Source organism: Lagopus muta, chromosome 1, assembly GCF_023343835.1.
Source record: "Lagopus muta isolate bLagMut1 chromosome 1, bLagMut1 primary, whole genome shotgun sequence".
NCBI lineage: Eukaryota > Metazoa > Chordata > Aves > Galliformes > Phasianidae > Lagopus > Lagopus muta.
In genome coordinates this window covers 125,221,308-125,240,332 of record NC_064433.1, presented here as the reverse complement: position 1 = coordinate 125,240,332, position 19,025 = coordinate 125,221,308, and the positions used below count along the sequence as shown (strand labels likewise).

The window sequence follows — 19,025 nt, the reverse complement described above, 5'->3', positions numbered from 1 at the left end:
TCCCAGAGAGTTCTCAATTTAGAGTTAAGCAATGTAATAGAGTGACTTAAAAGTTATTAAGAAAATGAGAAGGGGTAAAAAGTTCATCACACATTCTTCAGTTTATGCCAAAATGATACTGTCAAGGCAAAATCCAACATGATATAAGCTTAATTCCCAGAATCAAAAACTCCTCTCGTATTTTGACTTAAAAACATATTTTACGTTGAATCAGATTAGAAACAAATGTTTTGCCTAGAAAAAAATTAAAAACATTTTTCTTGGGCTTAAAAAAAAAAAAACGAAAAAACTAGCTGCTGTGCTTACCATACAAGAAATCAGGAGCAGAGGTAAGTATTACACCAAGCGAAACTGAAACTGAACTATTAATTAGAAACGACAGACTACACCTGAACAAGTAACATACAGTGTTATCTTGACAACAGAATGGAACTATGCTAATATTGAGTCATATAAAGAAACCATTTGCAGGGGTGGAGGTAAAAAGAAGCCAGAGAAGAGCTGGCTATTAAGAGACAGAAAAAACAGAAGTACAGCCAACTGCAAGTTATGCTTGTATCATAGCAAAACAAAGAGTTCAGTAGCAACATGTGATCTGAGCTGACACTATTCAAATCAAAAGATGTTGAAGTATTTACAGAGGGCTGGAGAAATTTACCTACTGTTCATTAGACTGAACCATAAGGGGACTTAGGAAAAAAAAAAAAGTTATCTAACAATCTTCTCCCTCATTCTCAAAAATGTCGTTTATGATAATTAAAAATATTAAAAGGACTACTAACATTTCAGCAAGGCCTACTCCTCTAAGTACATTAAAGGAAAGCCATTAAGGGCACATCAGGAAAAGCAGCCTTAAACTGAGCAAAAACTAAGCCTTAAAACAAGCAAAACAAAACTAGAAAAAGAAAACAGTGTTTTCTCAGAAAGGCTCATCAACCTCATAGCGAAGATTTTCTTTCTTTCATCCAGTCTAAATCTCTTCCCTTTTAACTTACTACTGCATCCTCTTGCTCTGGCCTTGATAAAAAGTTTTCTTTGTCTTCCTTATAAGCCATCCTTAAGCACAGAAAGGCTGTAATGAGGTCTCTCTGGAACCTTCTTTTTTTTCCAGACTGAACAACTTCAACTCTCTCAGCCTTTCTTCACAGCCGGGTGTTCTAGATATAGTGATATTTACTGCGGCCCTCCTCTGAATCTGTTCTAACTGGTCCCAATCTCTCTTGTACTGGGGATCCCAGATCTAGATACAGTACTCCAGGTGGGGTCTCATGAGAGCAGGAGACTAAATCATCTCCCTCCTGGCCACACTTCTTTTTATGTGTGCCTGAAACACACCTGGTTTTCAGGGCTGCATGCACACATACTGGCTCATGTCAACTTCATCCACCAGTATCACAATGTCCTTCTCTAAAAGATGCATTCCATCAGCCCCTTGTCTCTATGTAACAACTACACCACTTCATCTCAGTGTCAAACTTGCTAGCTGGGCTCTTAATCCCACCATCTATGACACTGATAAAGATGTTAAGAAGAAGTGGTCCCAATACAGACCCATAAGGGACAGCACTCATTACTGTTTTCCATTTAGACACTTAACTGTGTAACTGTCTGGATGCATCTATTTAATCAATTCTTTGTCCAACCATCAAACATATCCCTTCAATTTAGTGGCAAGAATGTTGTGGGAGACTGTATCAAAGGCCTTACAGCAGGACTAACAACTACGTGACATGCTAGAATAAAAGTTTGTGAGGGTTAATTCTCCCCTGGCATACAGTGCAGCTATTGCTATTAAGTTCTAAATTGTACTGAGTCTAAAGCATGTCCTATCTGAAGTTGTTTAATCAAGAACAAACGGTAAGGAGCCTGTGAAAATTAGAGCCTGTGTGTGGTGCTCTGGCTATAAGGACAGAGTCATTCATCATTTACATATCTTTCCACAAAGGAACAGTGCTACACATCTGCTTAACAGTCTGCCTACAGACAAGAAAAAAAATGATCAACTTCGTAATGTACAATGAGTAAGTAAAACACAGATATATTTTGACACACCGGGTTGCATGTAACTCAACATTCAGACACTAAGTTTGTAATTGCACAGCTTAAATACACAGTCCACGTAATTTTATACCATAAACTGAGCACCATCATTTGCACAAATACTTGGTTTTTTGTCCACGCTTCACAGATTTTGCTGATGAAAACATATACATGAGTCCTGTTCCTTTACAAAAAGCAAGGTGAAGGTCAAAAATTAAGGATACCTCTATCATTACCTCTAAAAATCAAAAATTTTTAAACTTAAATATTTTAAAATAATCTTTGAAGATGATTATGTCCTACACCTATGAGTTCATAAATTTACCTCTATATTTTCTGGTACTGCTAATAAGACAGTGGCAGCCAGGGATCCCGCAGAAGCTCCTGCAAAGTCTTTCACAACTTTCAGTAACTTCTTACCATGCCTGTAAAGAGCAGCTGCTGCCCCCAAGTGGTAAATACCCAGAAACCCACACGATGCGAATGACAGATTGACATGTTTCATTTTTCCTGTGGAAATAAAGTTATGCAGTCAGGAAGAGGATCAGTTACTTTTGTCTTACAACTTACAACTGTGTTTTTGGGAAAGAATACATAACGTATATATAATATCTATGTTAAAAAACTGTTTACTTCAGAGTAGTAAGCACTTTTGATTAACCAATATATCAATTAGCTGCTTGAGTTTAGCATCTCCAAAACTGAGAGCAATCATTCTAAAACGCTCCTTAGCACAAATTCCTTCTTCAATCAAGACATAAAAGTATGTTTCTATATATAACATATCTGCACGTTTTCATCCATCTCATCAAAGAAATACAGGTGTCAACGGATGCTGAAACACTAAATATCATCATGCTTCCATTATGCATACAACCTTGAATCTAGTAGAATTCTCTAGGGAAATAATTTTTGTCTTTCATCTCTGGAACTCATTTACTTACTAGTACTAGTATTTAGTAAAAGATAAATTCCTATATAAAGTCATTCCTTATTTAGAAAGGAAACAGGCAAACACATTACTGTTAAAAAATATAAAAACACTGAGGCAAAATATAAATACAAAGCAAAAGTTTGCTCATAAAAGCATGAATGCAATCTGAAGGTGTCAAGTACAGAAAAAAAAAAAGCACAGAATTCAGATTGATAGAGGTGGTTTATTTTAAATAAACCACATATATACAAAGCTATATATTCTATTAGCTCTTCTGAAAATGACTACAAAAATGAGAGCAAGATATTCTCCATTATATTGCACAGATACACAGACACTGTCCATGCTGAATTAAAATACAAAATTGTTGTATCTCGATACAAATCAGTAAGAATGGGACTGAATACATCAGTACACTCAGGAGTACACCTGATTGTTCTGGTCTGTGGTGGCATAGATGATGAAATTTTCCTTTTAGAAACCACTTAGAGACAATACAGTGTCAGTACTGATGAAGCTTCACATACATATAGCAACAGATTTTAATTTAAGTTGCCTCTTCAGCTCAGAAATTAAAGTAATGGGAAAACAGCAGCTTTCTAAACCACAAGAGAAGAAGACATGCTACATTACTGCTTTACATATACCATGTTTAAAATCAGACCATTAATGGGTCCCTCTGCCTAAACGGAAGGATAACTATTTCTGTTGCAAAAGAGATCTCATGGCATCAGGGCATATCATTTACTGTTTTATAAGACAATTCATTCTGCTAAACCACACTATGATAAGGTAGTTTATCAACTTATTAACCATGCCTTATCCCCATTCACATATGGAACATTTCCATATCCGTTAACAAGCATGAACACCACAGAACAGTTGTGTATGCATACACAGAAACAAATCAAACCACAACAAGAAACCTGTAAGAAAACAGTTATCCTACAAATATGACTCAGATGAATAAAAGTCACCGTTCTGTAAGAGACTATCTGCTTGACAGATGTAGTTAAGCTACGTTGTTTCACCTTGTAAAGTATTCTGTAAGAGAAAGAGATGAAACAGCACTAGATGAATGTCCTGTAAAATCAGAGAAGGGAAACCAACATACCCACCTTTGTATGAATATAAACTGTCTCATTTGTTTTGATTCTTACAAATTTTTCATGGCAGTACTTGATTTGCAAGTTAGAATGGCACATTTGAAAGACAGTATGATTCAAACATTCTTTTCCTTTTATGATCTGGTGAATCACTGCTCTTTGATCAAAAGGAACAGCAGGGTTATAACAATTCTCAAGAGACATATGGAGAAATGTAATCAAGTGTATAATATGACTATTCCCTGCCAGTTTCTAACAGAGCACCACAAATGAGAACACTGTCACATCTGAACATAGACCATTTCTTCACCTGGGTAAATAGCAGAAATCTTGTTGTCTTAAAAGTGGTATGACATGCAAGACTTCAGAATATTCTTTGATTGTTTAACGGAAGTTCTTGCTCTTTGCAAGATATTAACTAAAAAATTATCATATGGCTAAGCTGTTAAGAATAACAGCCAATAAGAATAATTCGGTGCAACTTACAAGATGCGCAAATGCTTTTCAGCATAGCTCTGGATGGTGTATTCACTGTAGAAATACTACTTGCACTGGACAAAGCAAGTATTCTTGCTACTGCTGTCCAAAAACATTTTCATCTTACATGAATGACATATTTCAAAGCATTTTAACTGGCTAAAGGGAGAGGCATAGTTCTATTGCCTACAAGAAAAAAAAAAATAATGTAAGTGCAGATAAATATAAGAATTTTGGACACTGGGGCTGCTTGAACTCCCAGCTCCACAGGTAATGCAAAAGCATTCAGGAATAAGTATAACCACATGGATTTGTTTTTTAAAGGATTCTCACATCTGCAAAAAAAAAATTGGTGACGAGAAAAATATTTGGAAGGGAATCATCTCTATACCCAGTTGCACCTCAATCACCTGTATCTCAGGAAAGCCACATAAGGAGCTTGTACTGAAGAATTGTGTTATGTTACAACATAACTTTTCGTGATTACTGTTTTCCTAGTTGGTATAAACATGAAATAATTTTTCATACTTTTGTTTCCTGAGCAATCTAATTATATAAACATTTTATGATCTCAGTGCCTTAACCAGTCATAACTACGTCCTTGTCAGCCTGTTTCTAAACAAAAGCTGCAAATGCCCTAAGCAACTGACTAGAAAGCCTTTTGAAACAAAAATTAAATATACATAGAATGAGAATGACTAAGCACCCTAAAGCACAGAAGTACTTTGAGTTATTATGTATGACGCATATCGGGACATTTGAAAATTTGTTATTAGGAATGAGAAAGCAAGCAAAGGTATGGAAAGAACTATTCAGCTAAGCAGCACTGTTAAAATAAAGGTCATATTTGTAACTACTAAGGGACATGATAATCTTAAATTCAGCCAAATTAAAAATCACCACTCACATGTTCAATACTTTTTCATTTATATAAAAAGGAAAAAAAAGTGCTCGCTAGCACCACATGACATTAGCCTTCAGTAAATACTCAATAGATTGTTTTCTCAGCCAAAAATGGGCTCATACAAAATGATAGCCAGTTCAGCAAACTGTACTCTTCATTAGAGTTACAGTGTTGCCAGGAGAATGGCAAAACTAAGTTTTGCATATATCCAGCAACAATGAATAAGTTACTGTATAAGTTTGAACAGATGGAAAAAAAGAAACATAATAATTTTAAAAATTGATACATAATCTAAGTAGACATTAAGATTCTTAGGAAAACTGTACTAGTGCCTACAAGCTATAGAAGTTGCATATAATTCCCTTAAAATAAGAAATTAAACAAAACACATGATTTCAGACTGTCAAGTTCATGATTTAGATCATTTTGATCATTAACACAAGATGTCTAGAAAAGCCAGGAAAAGCTCGCTTCTTAAGATAATGAAAAAAGTTTCAATACCTTCTAATGTGTGTTGTTTTCCATCATATTCTCCAATGGGACTATTTCCAGAAGTTCTTTTACTTCCTTCTGCACTAATAGCAACTGCATTATCTATTACTGACTGGTTTTCATTCATCTTGGAAACCTAAAACATTACAATCAAACATAACCATTTAAAAGCAAAATAAAGAATACATATAAGGGGAAAAAAAAAAAAAAAAAAAAAAAAAAAAAAAAAAAAAAAAAAGCTTGTTTATCATAGAATCATAGGATGGCCTGGGTTAAAAGGGACAACAGTGATGATCCAGTTTCAATCCTTATATAGACCTATAAATTCTATTAAAATAGTCATAACCACCTGAAAGGATTTTCCATAATACTTTAGCCTTTATTAAACTATTTGAAAGTTTGACTACTTATAAGCTATATGTTGTAATATATATTTTAAAGATTAAATTAATTAGACATCTAGAAAAAGATAAACATTACAATTTGGAATGGTCAAGACTCTAAGACAAGCCTTAATTTTGTGTCTCTTCCCACTGCTCTGTTTATATCCACATATTTCTTTAATAACCAAATTCATGCATTTTTATCTACTCTTCCCAATCTGGTAAGCACAGACAGCACAGTTTTTTGCCTTCTGCAGAATACTGAATTAGTAAAGACAATTTTCCAGAGAACTCTGCTCCTATTATTCACTAAATGACTTTCACCACTTATTAGTTCTGTCAGTTATCATTTTGTACTGCCTAGAAAATAACTTGAAACAAGTTAAATTTTCTCTTTCTCTGCTTAGAACTACAGGACACACACACACACAGAAAAATCATACTAAAACACTGATTCTCCTGAAACTTCTTGCTGCCTGCAGCTTCACCTTTACTTATGAAAGGCATCTTCGTATCATAGAGATGCCTCTTACTGGCATCAAAAGATACCTGTGATTAGAAAAAACACTTAGGCAAATAGGTTATTAAGAAAGAGAAACCAACACCGTATATTGATGCTTATCACATCTACCTAGAACACTATGGAAATAAATACTTACCTGGCATTTAGCTCTGCCATATGGTGCTCTTAGGGTACAACAGTTTAGAATTCCAGTCCAGAACTGCTGGTTTTTCAGAAGAATGGAACTGCACAATCTGCCTTCTTTCAACTCAAGTAATTGTATTGGTGCAGTACAGAGACTTCTGGCAGTCCACATTTTCTTGAAAGTAACCTCTGGATCCAGATGATGGCAAGCTCAGATGATGTTTTACTACAGATTTACTAAGTATCAATAGATGAGCTGCTTGGACACCATAAAACTGCACCGTAGAATTTTCTTCAAGGTAACCTGTTTAAAAATATGAAGAAATTTAAATAAATAAACAATGCACACACATGCAATTGAAAGGTGGCTGTACACTCTGATCCTGTAATAAGGCTCCCCTCACAGCTTTAGCTTTCCAGGGATCACAATCTAAAACACAGCTGTCTTACAAGATCATTTGTAAGACTGAAATAGCTGCAGTAAGAACCTTTTCTCAGTAGCTCCTTCTCTCTCTCTCTGCATCCATCTAGCACTGTGCTGTCCACCACCATGAAAATAATAGTTCATTTCAAAAACAGGAAGAGCTAAAATTACAAACACAGAGAACCAAACAAACGTAACCTTCCTTATAATTAACGTGAACATGTCATTCATTCTGCTTCAGCTGAAAAAAAGTGTAAGGACTGTTCTAGTGACTTCAAACCTGTTGTTCACAAAAAAAAAAAAAAAAAAAAAAAAAAAAAGACAGGCAGTGATGTCAGAGCCCAGTAAGAATTGCTCAGGCATGCTGTTTAGCCTTGTAATTTTCAGGGCTGCGTATCTGAAGTGTTACACACACCCCAACCTCAAAGTCTGGCTTACATCCATTAAGACTTTGACTGTTGTATGGACATGGCACGAAAAATATACCAGCCTACTGCTTTGTCTACCTGGGCAAAATGGAACACCGCAGCCCTGAGGGGGCAGGAACTCAGGGCTAAACAAGCAGCTTCAAACGTAATCCCACTCCGTGAGTTTCATGTTTTCCTTTCACGTCACCCCGTGTGCTGTAAGACGAGGCACACAACGCAGTTTGTTTGCTGCACTCTCCACGCACGCTCAGTAAAAACGCGCTATGAACAAGCTAAGCAACGCCGAAACAGTGAGATATAATTTTTAAACGGAATAAAAACAGTAAGCCAGGCGGCAACGCACGCGACCATAACGCTGAGAACAGTCGCTAAGACGTTTAAGCTTGCAGACTTGAGACAGAAGGCCGGTGTTTCAACAGACCGCCTCGTTCCCAATCGTAAACTAAACTCCTCATTTTTCCTGGTTTCCCGCCCGCCAGCCAGCCACACAGCAGCGTCGCCCCCCCCACCCCTCAGATCGGCTCCCAGGGAGCCCCACTTCTCCCTAATCCCGCGCCCCCCCCGGTGCTCCCAGGCAGCCCGAACAGCACCTGAAAACCACCCCGTACCCGCCCCCGCCGCGGCCTCCTCCCGCGCCAAAACTCGCGAGACTTCCGAGCCCCCCCGCGCGGTCGGGCGGGCGAACGGGTGGTAACCATGGCAACGGCCCCGCGCCACCGCCCCTGTGCTGCGTGTGCTGGCGGGAGAGGCGCCGCGCTGTGGCGCGCCTTTTCCGGGGGTACCGCTGTCGGCGCTGCTTCGTCCAGAACAGAAACAGAACATGCACATAATAGGCATACGTTCTTTAAACTGACCGTTTTCACCCTCATTCCTTTCCAACAGACTCAGATACTCAGATTTGCAGTGGCTTAATTGCCTTTTCTTAAGTAGCAGATAGGAAAATAAAAATTTACAAGGTGGTTTCTCCATGGGATCATCATATAGAGTGCATATTTTCTTGTGTGGAGGCTACAGACACCGTTATGACATAACCCGCTGTCGCCCTTGTCAACTTATAATGAAGATAGATCAGCAGAATTTTGACAGGGAGAAAAAGTGTCATTTGAGAAGTAAATCACAGGAAAATAGCAGCTTGTGTGATGTATGTATGTAATTATCAGGAGCTACCAGATATTATCAGACCATTAGGTATTAGGACAGACACACGGCCATGAGCGTGGACATTGGAAGACATCAATTTGCGTGCTGCTCTTCTGTGTGAGAAAAAGATGTATTCAGTATGACACAAGCTTGCAAAGCAACATTTAGAAAACCTCTCTGAAAGTGTATCTTCTTGTTTATTAGAGTCCTTGGAACTGCTTGCTGTGAATCTAATCAGTCACTTTGGATTCCTTTTTCTGTGAGATAGCTAGTGTGCATTCTCAAGATATAAATTTAAATTCTGCTTCTGTGGAAGGAGGAAGATAATTAAAATAATCAGTGGCACTAATTATCCTTCTCATTAGAACAACACAGACATTCCTAAGTGAAAATGTCCAATTTTCACCAGAAGATGGATATATGGCGTTTTCACATGAATGTTGATCTGTAAAAGAATATTTAAAAAGGACCACATTCCATGGAATTGACAGAAGTTATGCTAAAGACTTTGTGCATAAAGCATTATTTTATTTGCCTTTTATTAAGGAATAGGTCTTCAAAGCTTCACAGACTGTGCTATGATTTATTGTTTTGGGAATTTATGTTAAACTGAAATTTACTCAGATATTTTTGTACGAACAAGAAGAGGAAGCAGCAACAACAGCAATTGACTTGCAGCACATTTCCACATACACGCACACACAAAGAAATCATTGCAAAACAGGACCCTGGGATTGTCTTGCATTTCAGCAACCAAACCATCTTATGGTTTCTCTTCTCTTTTTACCATTCTGCACTCTTTCCTCCTGCTGACAGGGTGAGCCTACAGATGAGGAAACCAGATGAGGCCTGGTACTGAAAAAAACATCTTGCTTTAAATACAGAGAAAGTTCTAATTTGTAGCAGACATTAAGAGACCATGTTTACATCTGAAGTGATACTTTGGATGACAGCTTTGACAAGTACAAATGTCACTAAAAAGCAGGATGACCCTTTTCATTCTCAACTGTCCAGATGTGTACAGATTAATTCTAAATAATTGAACTGAAATTTCTGTTCCATGTCTAATCTATTAATGAACTGGAAAGTTAGTGATGTAGATTAAGTTTACTGAATTGGTGAGAATTAAACCTTTAATCAGTTCCAAGCATAGGAGGAACAAGTAATAATTATTTCCATGAGTTAAGGAGACCTGTCTGTCTCAAATGTAGCAGCAGTTGCGTCTCTTTTGACTTTTTAAGAGAGAGTAAAAATAAGACTTCTTCAGCTCCCCATTTAAACTCCATCCTTTCTATTTCTGTTTTCTGTAACTAGAGTAGATTGGACCCTTACATTCAGAGTGTCAGAGTCTCACTTAACTGCCCTTTGTTGATGCTTAGTTAAATTCACCCTTATTCAACATTTTATAGCACTATACATGCCTTTTGTTATTTGTTCCTTTGACTGTTGCTGTTCTTTGTAATACTCTGCCATTTACTTAAGACTAAAGTACACCAAAAAAAAAAAAACAAAAACAAAAAAAAAACAAAAAACCTTATGTGAGTCCTGAGTTATATAAAGGCATGGGTTCTATAAAAATTTCATTGGCTCTGCAATGTGGTGTTTGACAGTACAGGTATTTTGAAGCACCAGTATGTTTAAATTACAGCTTACTTGAAGGTTCCCTTAGCAGGCCAAGCTACAGCAGCAAAAGAAGCTCTTGAGAATATGGTTTTATATTGTTACATTTTTGGTTAGCATGAGTAAGTTGATTAGTGGTGGGACTACTGTTATGTGTCTCTACTAGTAAGAATGTGAATGCTTATTTCACAGTTTGAGTCCTACATAGAAATGAAAAGGTACAGAAAGAAAATCAGTTGAGAGTAAAACTTAATTTGAAAGCCTTATTACTGACAAAGTTGTTCCATGCATTATTCAGAATTATATGGATTTTGAAATTATGTATTCTGTTGAATAGCTCTTTTTTATGAACTCAGCATAGTACATTTTCCTGGAGAAGGTGCGAGATTCTTATTTTGGGTGGATGTCAGTGAAGAATTTAACACAGTGTTTTGCAATGTTACTTCAGACTGGCCTAGATCCAAATGGTGATACATGGATTGAAAACTTCAAGAAAATGCAATTTTAACATCTAAAGGAAAAAAAAGGAAAATCGGCTGCAAAACTAGTAAGGAAAAGGGTAAGATTTTCTTATGAGCTAAGAGTAAAAACACTAGTCACTGATGTATAACCTATAAGTTTTAATGGTAGCCAATTGTAACTAACGATTTCCTCACATCCAGAAACTGTTTCAAAGGACTGTAACTCTCTCCCTAGGACTGTGTACTAAGGCTCATGGATAATATTCATTCACAACCATGGTTCAAAATCTGAACCATTCAGATTTTGTAGTGTTTGTGTGGAGGAAAAAAAAAAAAAAATGCCATTAGAAAGTCTGTAGATTCTTGTGAGATAAAAGAGCTAAAATTGCAGACAAATGAGAAAAGGAAAAGCACTGATATGGACAGGTATAAGATAAAAAGAAGACATAGAGTGCCAGAAATGACAGACAAAAAACAGACTGTGCTCCAGGGATCTGCAAGAAGTGATCCTTCTCCTTAGAACTGTCTACTTTGCTAGCAATGATTCTTCATTGAAAAAGAGGAGATAATTAATTTTTATGGTGAAAGAGGTAAGTATATTAATATTTACTGTAATAGCATTTTTTTTCTGGTTTTTTTTTTTTTTTTCTATTATAACCAATACATAGTTTATTTGTATATTTAAGCTGGGTGTATTCTGCTTGCAGAATCAAGTTGTACACAGTTAAGCTTTCTAAACAGTGGCTCAGAGAAGAATGATGACAGGAGAAAGAAGTTCATATATAAAACAAATGTACAAATACATTTAAAAAAAAAAAAAAAAAAACTCCAAAGAACAGGGATGCTTTTGGGTTAAAAACAGTCTGTTTTGGAGTGAGGCTGGTAACTTTATGAGGGAGGGAGGAAGAATTACGATGGAAATTTCTGGCTGCAAGGGAACTGTGAGAGGAGGAGGGAGTTAAAGAAGCTGAAGATAGATGTTGAAGCTCATCACAGAACAGTAGTGGAAGACTTTGAGAAGGCAAAAGTTCAACACGTGATATTGAAACCATCTGTGATAATTATAGCCAGTTTTATGAAATTGTAGTTACCAAAGATCTGGTCAAGACAATGTTTTATACAGAATTATTAAATAGTTATTAGAAATTGAAAAAATAAAGTGTTTTTTGTTGTCTTTGTTAAAATTTGTCTTTGTTAAAAGACAAGGTGAAACCAGATCCGGAAGAACACTGAATAATGATTGGAATCCTTCCAAGGTGTGCTGAAAAAGTGGAGCAAACATCATGGGAAGATCATTTCTCAGAGCGGGAAATGTAGAAAACAACTTTGGTTACAATAGTAACTATCACAGCCTAGTGATATTAATTACTGCCTAACTGTTCTTCTGATTGTAAGCTGAGTGTCTCTGAGTTTTAGAAGCCAAGTGTCTCAACAGTATATAAGCAGACAAAAAATATCATTGACAGATGTGCAGACACTATTAGTTTGTACAAATCCTAGAAAGCTCAAATTTGTCATCTTTTAAATCTAAAGCCTTGACTGGTTAAAAAATCTTTTCCGTAGAAATCTGAGTAAATGGGAGAAAGCCCCTGTGGTGCCTCCTTTCAGATGTTTATAGTCTTTTTTTTCTGTGTCATATTCTATTAATATAAGTCTATTTTAAGAAGCTGGAACATTAAATTCCAGGATTCCATTGCATAGGCCAGATTTTTCAAGACATACACTTGTAACTTGCCCCCCACAGATACAACAGAACAAAAAAAATACATGATATGAGACAATTGTCCTATTGAGTTGATTTTAGCCAAGAAAATTATTAGATACTGAAGTTGTGGTTTCAGCCTTTCTGAACAAAAAAAAGTAGTATGTAATGTAGTATATAGCTAGTATGAAATTGTTAGTTAACTATGCCAAATCTTAGCAGAAGTTCAGTTCAAGCCTGAATGATTTTTATTGAGTTTAGTCACATCCAAAATAGCCTAATAACCTCCTACAATATAGCTTGCACTTTGACCAGCTTATAGTTGATTTGAGTTGCAAGTGGTGCTCTGATCAGCATAATTAATTAAACCAACAATAAATATTGTGAAAAGTAACTGATATTCTATTAAGGCTTCTTAAATAAAATGATAAGATCTCATTTAAAAGGAATACATAACACTAGTTTTTGCATGTTCGTATTTGCTCAGTCTTATTTTTATCTTCATTTCTCTCTGTGCAGAGTTCTGCCTGCAGTTTATCACTTCATTGTCACTTTGATTGACTTCATTGAAGCTAAATAGGCAACGTACACTTCATTTTTATTCTCCTGTCTGTGCTTTATCTGGAAGATTCTTTTAATTAAAACTGAGCAACACCAGCTAGCAGAAAGACTGAGTGTAAGATTTCCCCTGGGTTGATTCATGCTATCTAGTCCAAAGATAACATGTTCAAGTTACTTTTCAGTATCAAAGAGAAGATAGTTCTTCCTCTATTTCCAAACGCCTCATCTGTTTAGATTAACGTTATGTAAATCACGCATTCTTCCTACAAGGTTTACTAGGTCAGCGTTTTAGCAGCTTTGTATCTTCCAACAGTCTCTGAGAGTTTAGTTTTTGTCGTTACATATTTACATTCTTATCTAATTGCAAGATTAAAAAGACATTTTCAGTTATTTGGTTATCATCATGTCACTGATAGAAAAAGTAAGATAACAGTTTGCTTGTCCTTTGTAGTATACAACTGACCTTTTTAGACTAGAAAATTTGTCTTCAGTGGCAGATAGCCTGTAGAACTCATCTTTGATTTCCTTTGTCACACACAGCAGATGTTCCAGAGGAGGCTGTTCAAAAGGATTGATAATTATTTCTGTCTAAGCCGTATTCATTCTGTCCCTCCTCCCTGCCCCCAATTTCATTCATGTCTTCAATGCATGTATAACATTGATGTTCCTTTACAGTAAACTATATCTGTTCATATCATCTGTTAAGATGAAGCAATCCTCTGAATAGCCTCTTCTTTCAGACATGTAAGCTGCTTGATTTAGAGCACCAACTGTCAGATAGCTTAATCAACTAGTACATATCCTATGCTTAAGGACTTATATATTTCTGGAGTACTTTAATCATTTTACAAGTGATGCAAAGTATGTAGCACTTACAACTTCTTAGGATGGTGTCTTCATAAGCTTAATGGCTGTTTTATGGTGGCAATCTCAAGAAATTTTTATAGCAGGCTCATACATACATGTATATCTGTAACATATGAAGGTTAAGAGGAAAAAATAAACACACACACAAAGCAAGATCATTGTAGGTTACTAATTGTCTGGACAATACGAGAGGAAGATGGCTAGATATAAGCTAGAAAATTACTCCTACCCCATCAGCTGTTAAGAATTTCTATTCTTGAAGTCTAAACAGTAGGTGGCACTGCAGTTTGTCTTGTCTTTATAGATAATATTATCAACCTAAATTATATTTACTTTTTCCAGTTCCCATTTTCTTAGTTTCTTTGATCTGATGAAGGAGTTAAACGGAATTCTGAAATGCAAATATTTTCTAAATAATAAAGAAGATAGATTCAGAAGGATGGAGTACCTCACCTATAAAGAGAGGCTGAAGGAGCTGAGATTATTCAGTCTAGTGAAGAGAAGGCCCTGGGGAGACCTTACAGTGACCTTCCAGTACCTAAACATGGCCTGACTCAGGGAATGTAGTGAGAGGACAAGGGATAATAGATTTAAAGTGAAAAAAGAGTAAGTTTAGATTAGATATAAGGAATAAAATATTCACTGAAAGTGGAGGCACAGGAAAAGGTAGCCCAGAGAAGGTGTGGATGCCAAATCTTTGCAAGCATTCAAGGCCAAGTTGGATGAGGCCCTGGGCAACCTGGGCTAGAGTAAAATGTCCTTGCCCATAGCGAGGGATTTGGAACTGGATAATCATTAATTTCCCAACCCAAGGTGTTTAATGATTCTATCATTCCATAACATTGCCAGGTGGTTAATTTGAAAGCACAGATAAAAAAAACAAAACCAGCAAGAAATCTTTATCAATCAAATAATGTAAAACAGATCTTTGACATTTGTTTCAAAAAATCCTGTACATCTTATAACAAGTTGAATAAAATATAGCAATATTTTCTGAAACTAGTAGTCAGAACAGAGGTAGTGGGCTTTTTTTTTTTTTTTTTTTTTTTTCTTTTCTTTTCTTTTTTTTTCTTGTTTCCCAATTTTGATTATAACTGAAACAGAAGACTGATATAACAATGAAGATTTTTATTCAGCGGTCTAGAATTGTTGTTGGTCTTTGCTCTTCAAGATATAAAGATTTTTTATTTTTAACATAAAAATATATGTGTTGTTTGATATTGTGTTATAAGTCTGTATATTTCATAGAAGGCCCAGATGGATTTTTTTGTGTTTTCTTATAAGTAGTCATTACTTTGACATCTTGGGTGGGGTTCATCCAGGAAAGTAGGCTTAGGCTAAATTCTGGACATGGATATTTGAGCTAGTTATTCTGATCTGCCACACTGTTCAGGAAGCAGAAATATACATTACTGGAAAGGAATTCATTATAACTCACAGTAAATTCATTATAACTCACAGTATAATTTTAAGTATATTAGAATAATAATTCCCTATAACTGCTTATTTTTTCTATATTGACATTGGGGAAGATCTCAGAAACCATTTCGGAAGTAAATGCCTTTGGTTTGTCAAAATGAACCTCTATCCTCACAACAGTGTACACTCAGGTGCCAAATGCTGTGTCCACCATCATTTGTAATTCTGAGGTGAGATGGATTACTGTCTGGAAACCAGAGAGTAAAATCTGAAGTCATCCATTAAATAGAAAATAGACTCCAAAAATTGGACACCATAGGTGGGAATGGCACATTGTTGTAAAATCACTTTGTCTGCTTATAATTTGTCTCATTTAACTTCCTTAGACTCTATTTAAAGATGCCTGTGCTTGGCTTCACAGCTGACATGCTCAAGTTTCTCACCACCACTTCCTTTGCAAAACCTTCTGTAAGTATTTTTGTTGTTGTCGTTTTTTCTATTAAATATGACTGACTCAGATGCAGTAGAGGATCATGAGGTTTGTGTACCGACAGCAATACTAGTTAGGTAGTTTGCATCTTTCATCTTCTTTAATATCTAAATTATTTAATTTTTACTTTGTTATCTCATTTGTTTCCCAGTTCTGTACCACTCTTGGGAAAAAAAAAAAAAAAAAAAAAAAAAAAAAAAAGTAGATTTATGTAATTGGAAATGATTTTGAAATCTTTGTACTTTTTATGTGTCCCCTCTATTACATAACCTATTGCTTGTACAGTTTCCAGAAGTTGTATTTTTCATCTTCTTTTCACATTATCTTGACATCTCTATCCTTTTAACCCTTTATTTCATCATCCCATTATTTTCTCTCATCTTCTTTTTGTTTCACAAGTTGTATGAATTGAAGGCATGCAAAGCAGGTAAGTTACATTATATTTCTTTATATAAAAAGCTTTCACATAAATCCACATCATCCTGTATACAACATTTCTAGAAATAGAGTTGTTTCTGACAGCATTTTTTTCTTTCTGAGACTGATTAAGCTAATTGGTAAACCATTTTTTTGTAATATGCTTTGTATCTGTTTATTAGTCTTTATTACGCTGACTTCCATGCAGGAAAGGCAAAGAAATTTTATCTAAATAAGCTAATGGTGTGAATATGATGTGGATTAGTTATACATCATTAATTCTTTGTAGCTAGTGATTCAGAATTAAAATGGTCATAGTGAAGCTTATAGGCATAAACAGTGTTTGGATGTTAAAACGGAGGTCTTAAAACCTATTAAAGCACGCTCATCTTTGTTTTCAGGTACTGTTAATAAAAAGGTAGAAAGAACAGATAATATTTTGTTTTCTACACTTCGGCAGGAATTTCATCTTTGTAAAAATCTGAAAAGGATTTGAAAGTAGTAAGGATGTAAGTGACCATTTAAGCTTGTTTGGGGCCATGTTTGATCTCTGTACTGTCCATTGTCTTCTGTCTTCCTACTCTGTGAAAACACAGCATCGTCTTTCCATGCACACAGTATATGTTGGGTAAGCACAGCCCTAAAGTGCTCACAAATGACATTTAGCAGCTGAAGCGTTTTGTTCTCTATGTAATTAGGCATACTTGGAAAGCACATGATCTAAAGATACTATATAACTGTACCAACACTAACATGTAAGTTAGATGCCTCCTTTTCTGCCTGAGACAGTACTAGACTGCAGGGAGAAAGTTATTTGTTGATGTACTTTGAGAAAGACATTCTTTATCTATAAGTAACCTCTTCTGGCAGATCTGCTGAATCTTTCTTGAGAGGTAAATGTGAAAATATTGAGGCTATTCTGATAACATCATCTACAAGGAGATCAGAATTTTGCCCTGACAAAGCAGAGATTTTGATTAAATGCTATTTAATGTTGCTTTTTTTTTTAACCTAAAGATATCCTGAAACAAGGGGAAACTTACAACTGTGGCATGTAGTGAAGGTAAAGCCTTAAATGAGGCCTGAGTGAAAAATGTGAAAGAGCTCTTTGCTTACATCAATTAACCTGTTTTTAGTGCTAATGCTTTTAAGATGAGAATCCTAGACATAAAGATTCCCATCTTGTTTCCCACATCCAGTAATTTCTTTTTTTTTTTTTTGTGATACATGAATCACATTCTGTAGGCATTTAAATAGCTTAGCTCCAAAAGAAGCTGTAGAAATATACCTATTGTGAACTATCTAACTCGTGAAAAGCTCATCTGAGATAAAATCTGTTCCACATGGTACAGAACTGGCCTTAGAAGGAAAATTATTGTCTAAGTACTCTGGAGGAAGGCCTTTCTCTTATTGTAGAAAAGCCATCCCAGAAGTAAGAATTTTTAAAGAATTTTTCATCTGAATGACTTCTGCTGCTATAGCTAGAAACAATTTGTTGAAAAATCCTCGTGTACTTGTATGGCAGTCTTGTCTGATTATATTCTCTTGCTGTATAGCCTCAGGAGTATTTGCACAAACCCCTTGCATAAGCAACCTTACAATGTTTTCCACTGCAGAGGAGGAAAAGTGTCACATCTTGCTGAACCCAGATAATATGTGGCAGCAAACAGCAAAGCAGCCATCAAATGGTGATTTCCTAACTTTCTTTCCCGGGAATCCAAAACCTGTGCAAGAAGTTCTGCTCAAGAGCAAGGAGTCTACCTGTCTCATTCTCAACTGGCAGGGCTTATCAGTACTGGGAAGTCTGTGGAAGAACAGAGCCCTTTTGGAACAACAAAAATGACTTATATTCATTCATACAGCCTTACAGGTGAAATTTGAACATTTGAACCAAAAAAAAAAAAAAAAAAAGCTTTTTCTTACAAACACACTTAAAAATAACACAATTCTTCCAATCTACTTTGCTATTTTATGACCAGACTTAAATGCTGTAATCGGTCCATGCTGACATTTGGCATCAATGCGTAGTGCATTGGTGTTGACAGTGCTCTGAATGTATCTCAATACTGTGATATTTTGCTCTGAGCTTGTGACACTCACTCATTGCTTATATGTTTTCATATTTGATAGTAGTGTGTTTTCCAACCAATTACTTTTATCAAGTTTCTGTTTGAAAATATTACGTCTTTGGAAACAAAAAGTCAAACTGGTTTAGTAATAACCTTCCAGAACAGAATATAATTTCAAAAACAGTATTTTATGCTATTTCTTATCATCTTTTAATGACAAAAATAATCCTTAAATATTCAGTTAATTCATTAATTTGTTAAAATCGAATTTTAAATTCATTATTTTGTAATTAATGAAGCTTTGAATAGATATCTCTGAACACTTGTTGAACTGGAATAATAATACTAAATTGAATGTATAAAACTTTCAGCAGAAATATTTGATTTTAAGCTTTTTCTTTGTCCCTACTGGACAGCATTTCTTTTGGCTGGAATTGTTTGTGGT

The 19,025-nt window shown here is 35.6% G+C and overlaps 1 protein-coding gene across 9 annotated transcripts in view; it reads right to left on the bottom strand.

The window, feature by feature from the left end:
• The window catches only part of PNPLA4 (patatin like phospholipase domain containing 4), a 36,964-nt gene extending 28,485 nt beyond the window's left edge, over positions 1-8,479 (bottom strand). For 2 of the 9 annotated variants that reach the window (XM_048928597.1, XM_048928606.1), the window contains exons 1-3: positions 5,963-6,077; positions 4,093-4,237; positions 2,461-2,550 (exon numbers count right to left, since the gene is read on the bottom strand). In XM_048928597.1, coding sequence (XP_048784554.1) covers positions 2,461-2,538 — 78 coding nt within the window. In that variant the 5' untranslated portion in view covers positions 2,539-2,550; positions 4,093-4,237; positions 5,963-6,077. Of the gene's footprint in view, positions 1-2,365; positions 2,551-4,092; positions 4,238-5,962; positions 6,090-6,995; positions 7,287-7,470; positions 7,700-7,912; positions 8,340-8,442 lie in introns of those variants that run through there. The other 7 variants (XM_048928567.1, XM_048928576.1, XM_048928543.1 and 4 more) reach the window with 7 other exon arrangements.
• Positions 8,480-19,025: the final 10,546 nt, after the last annotated feature.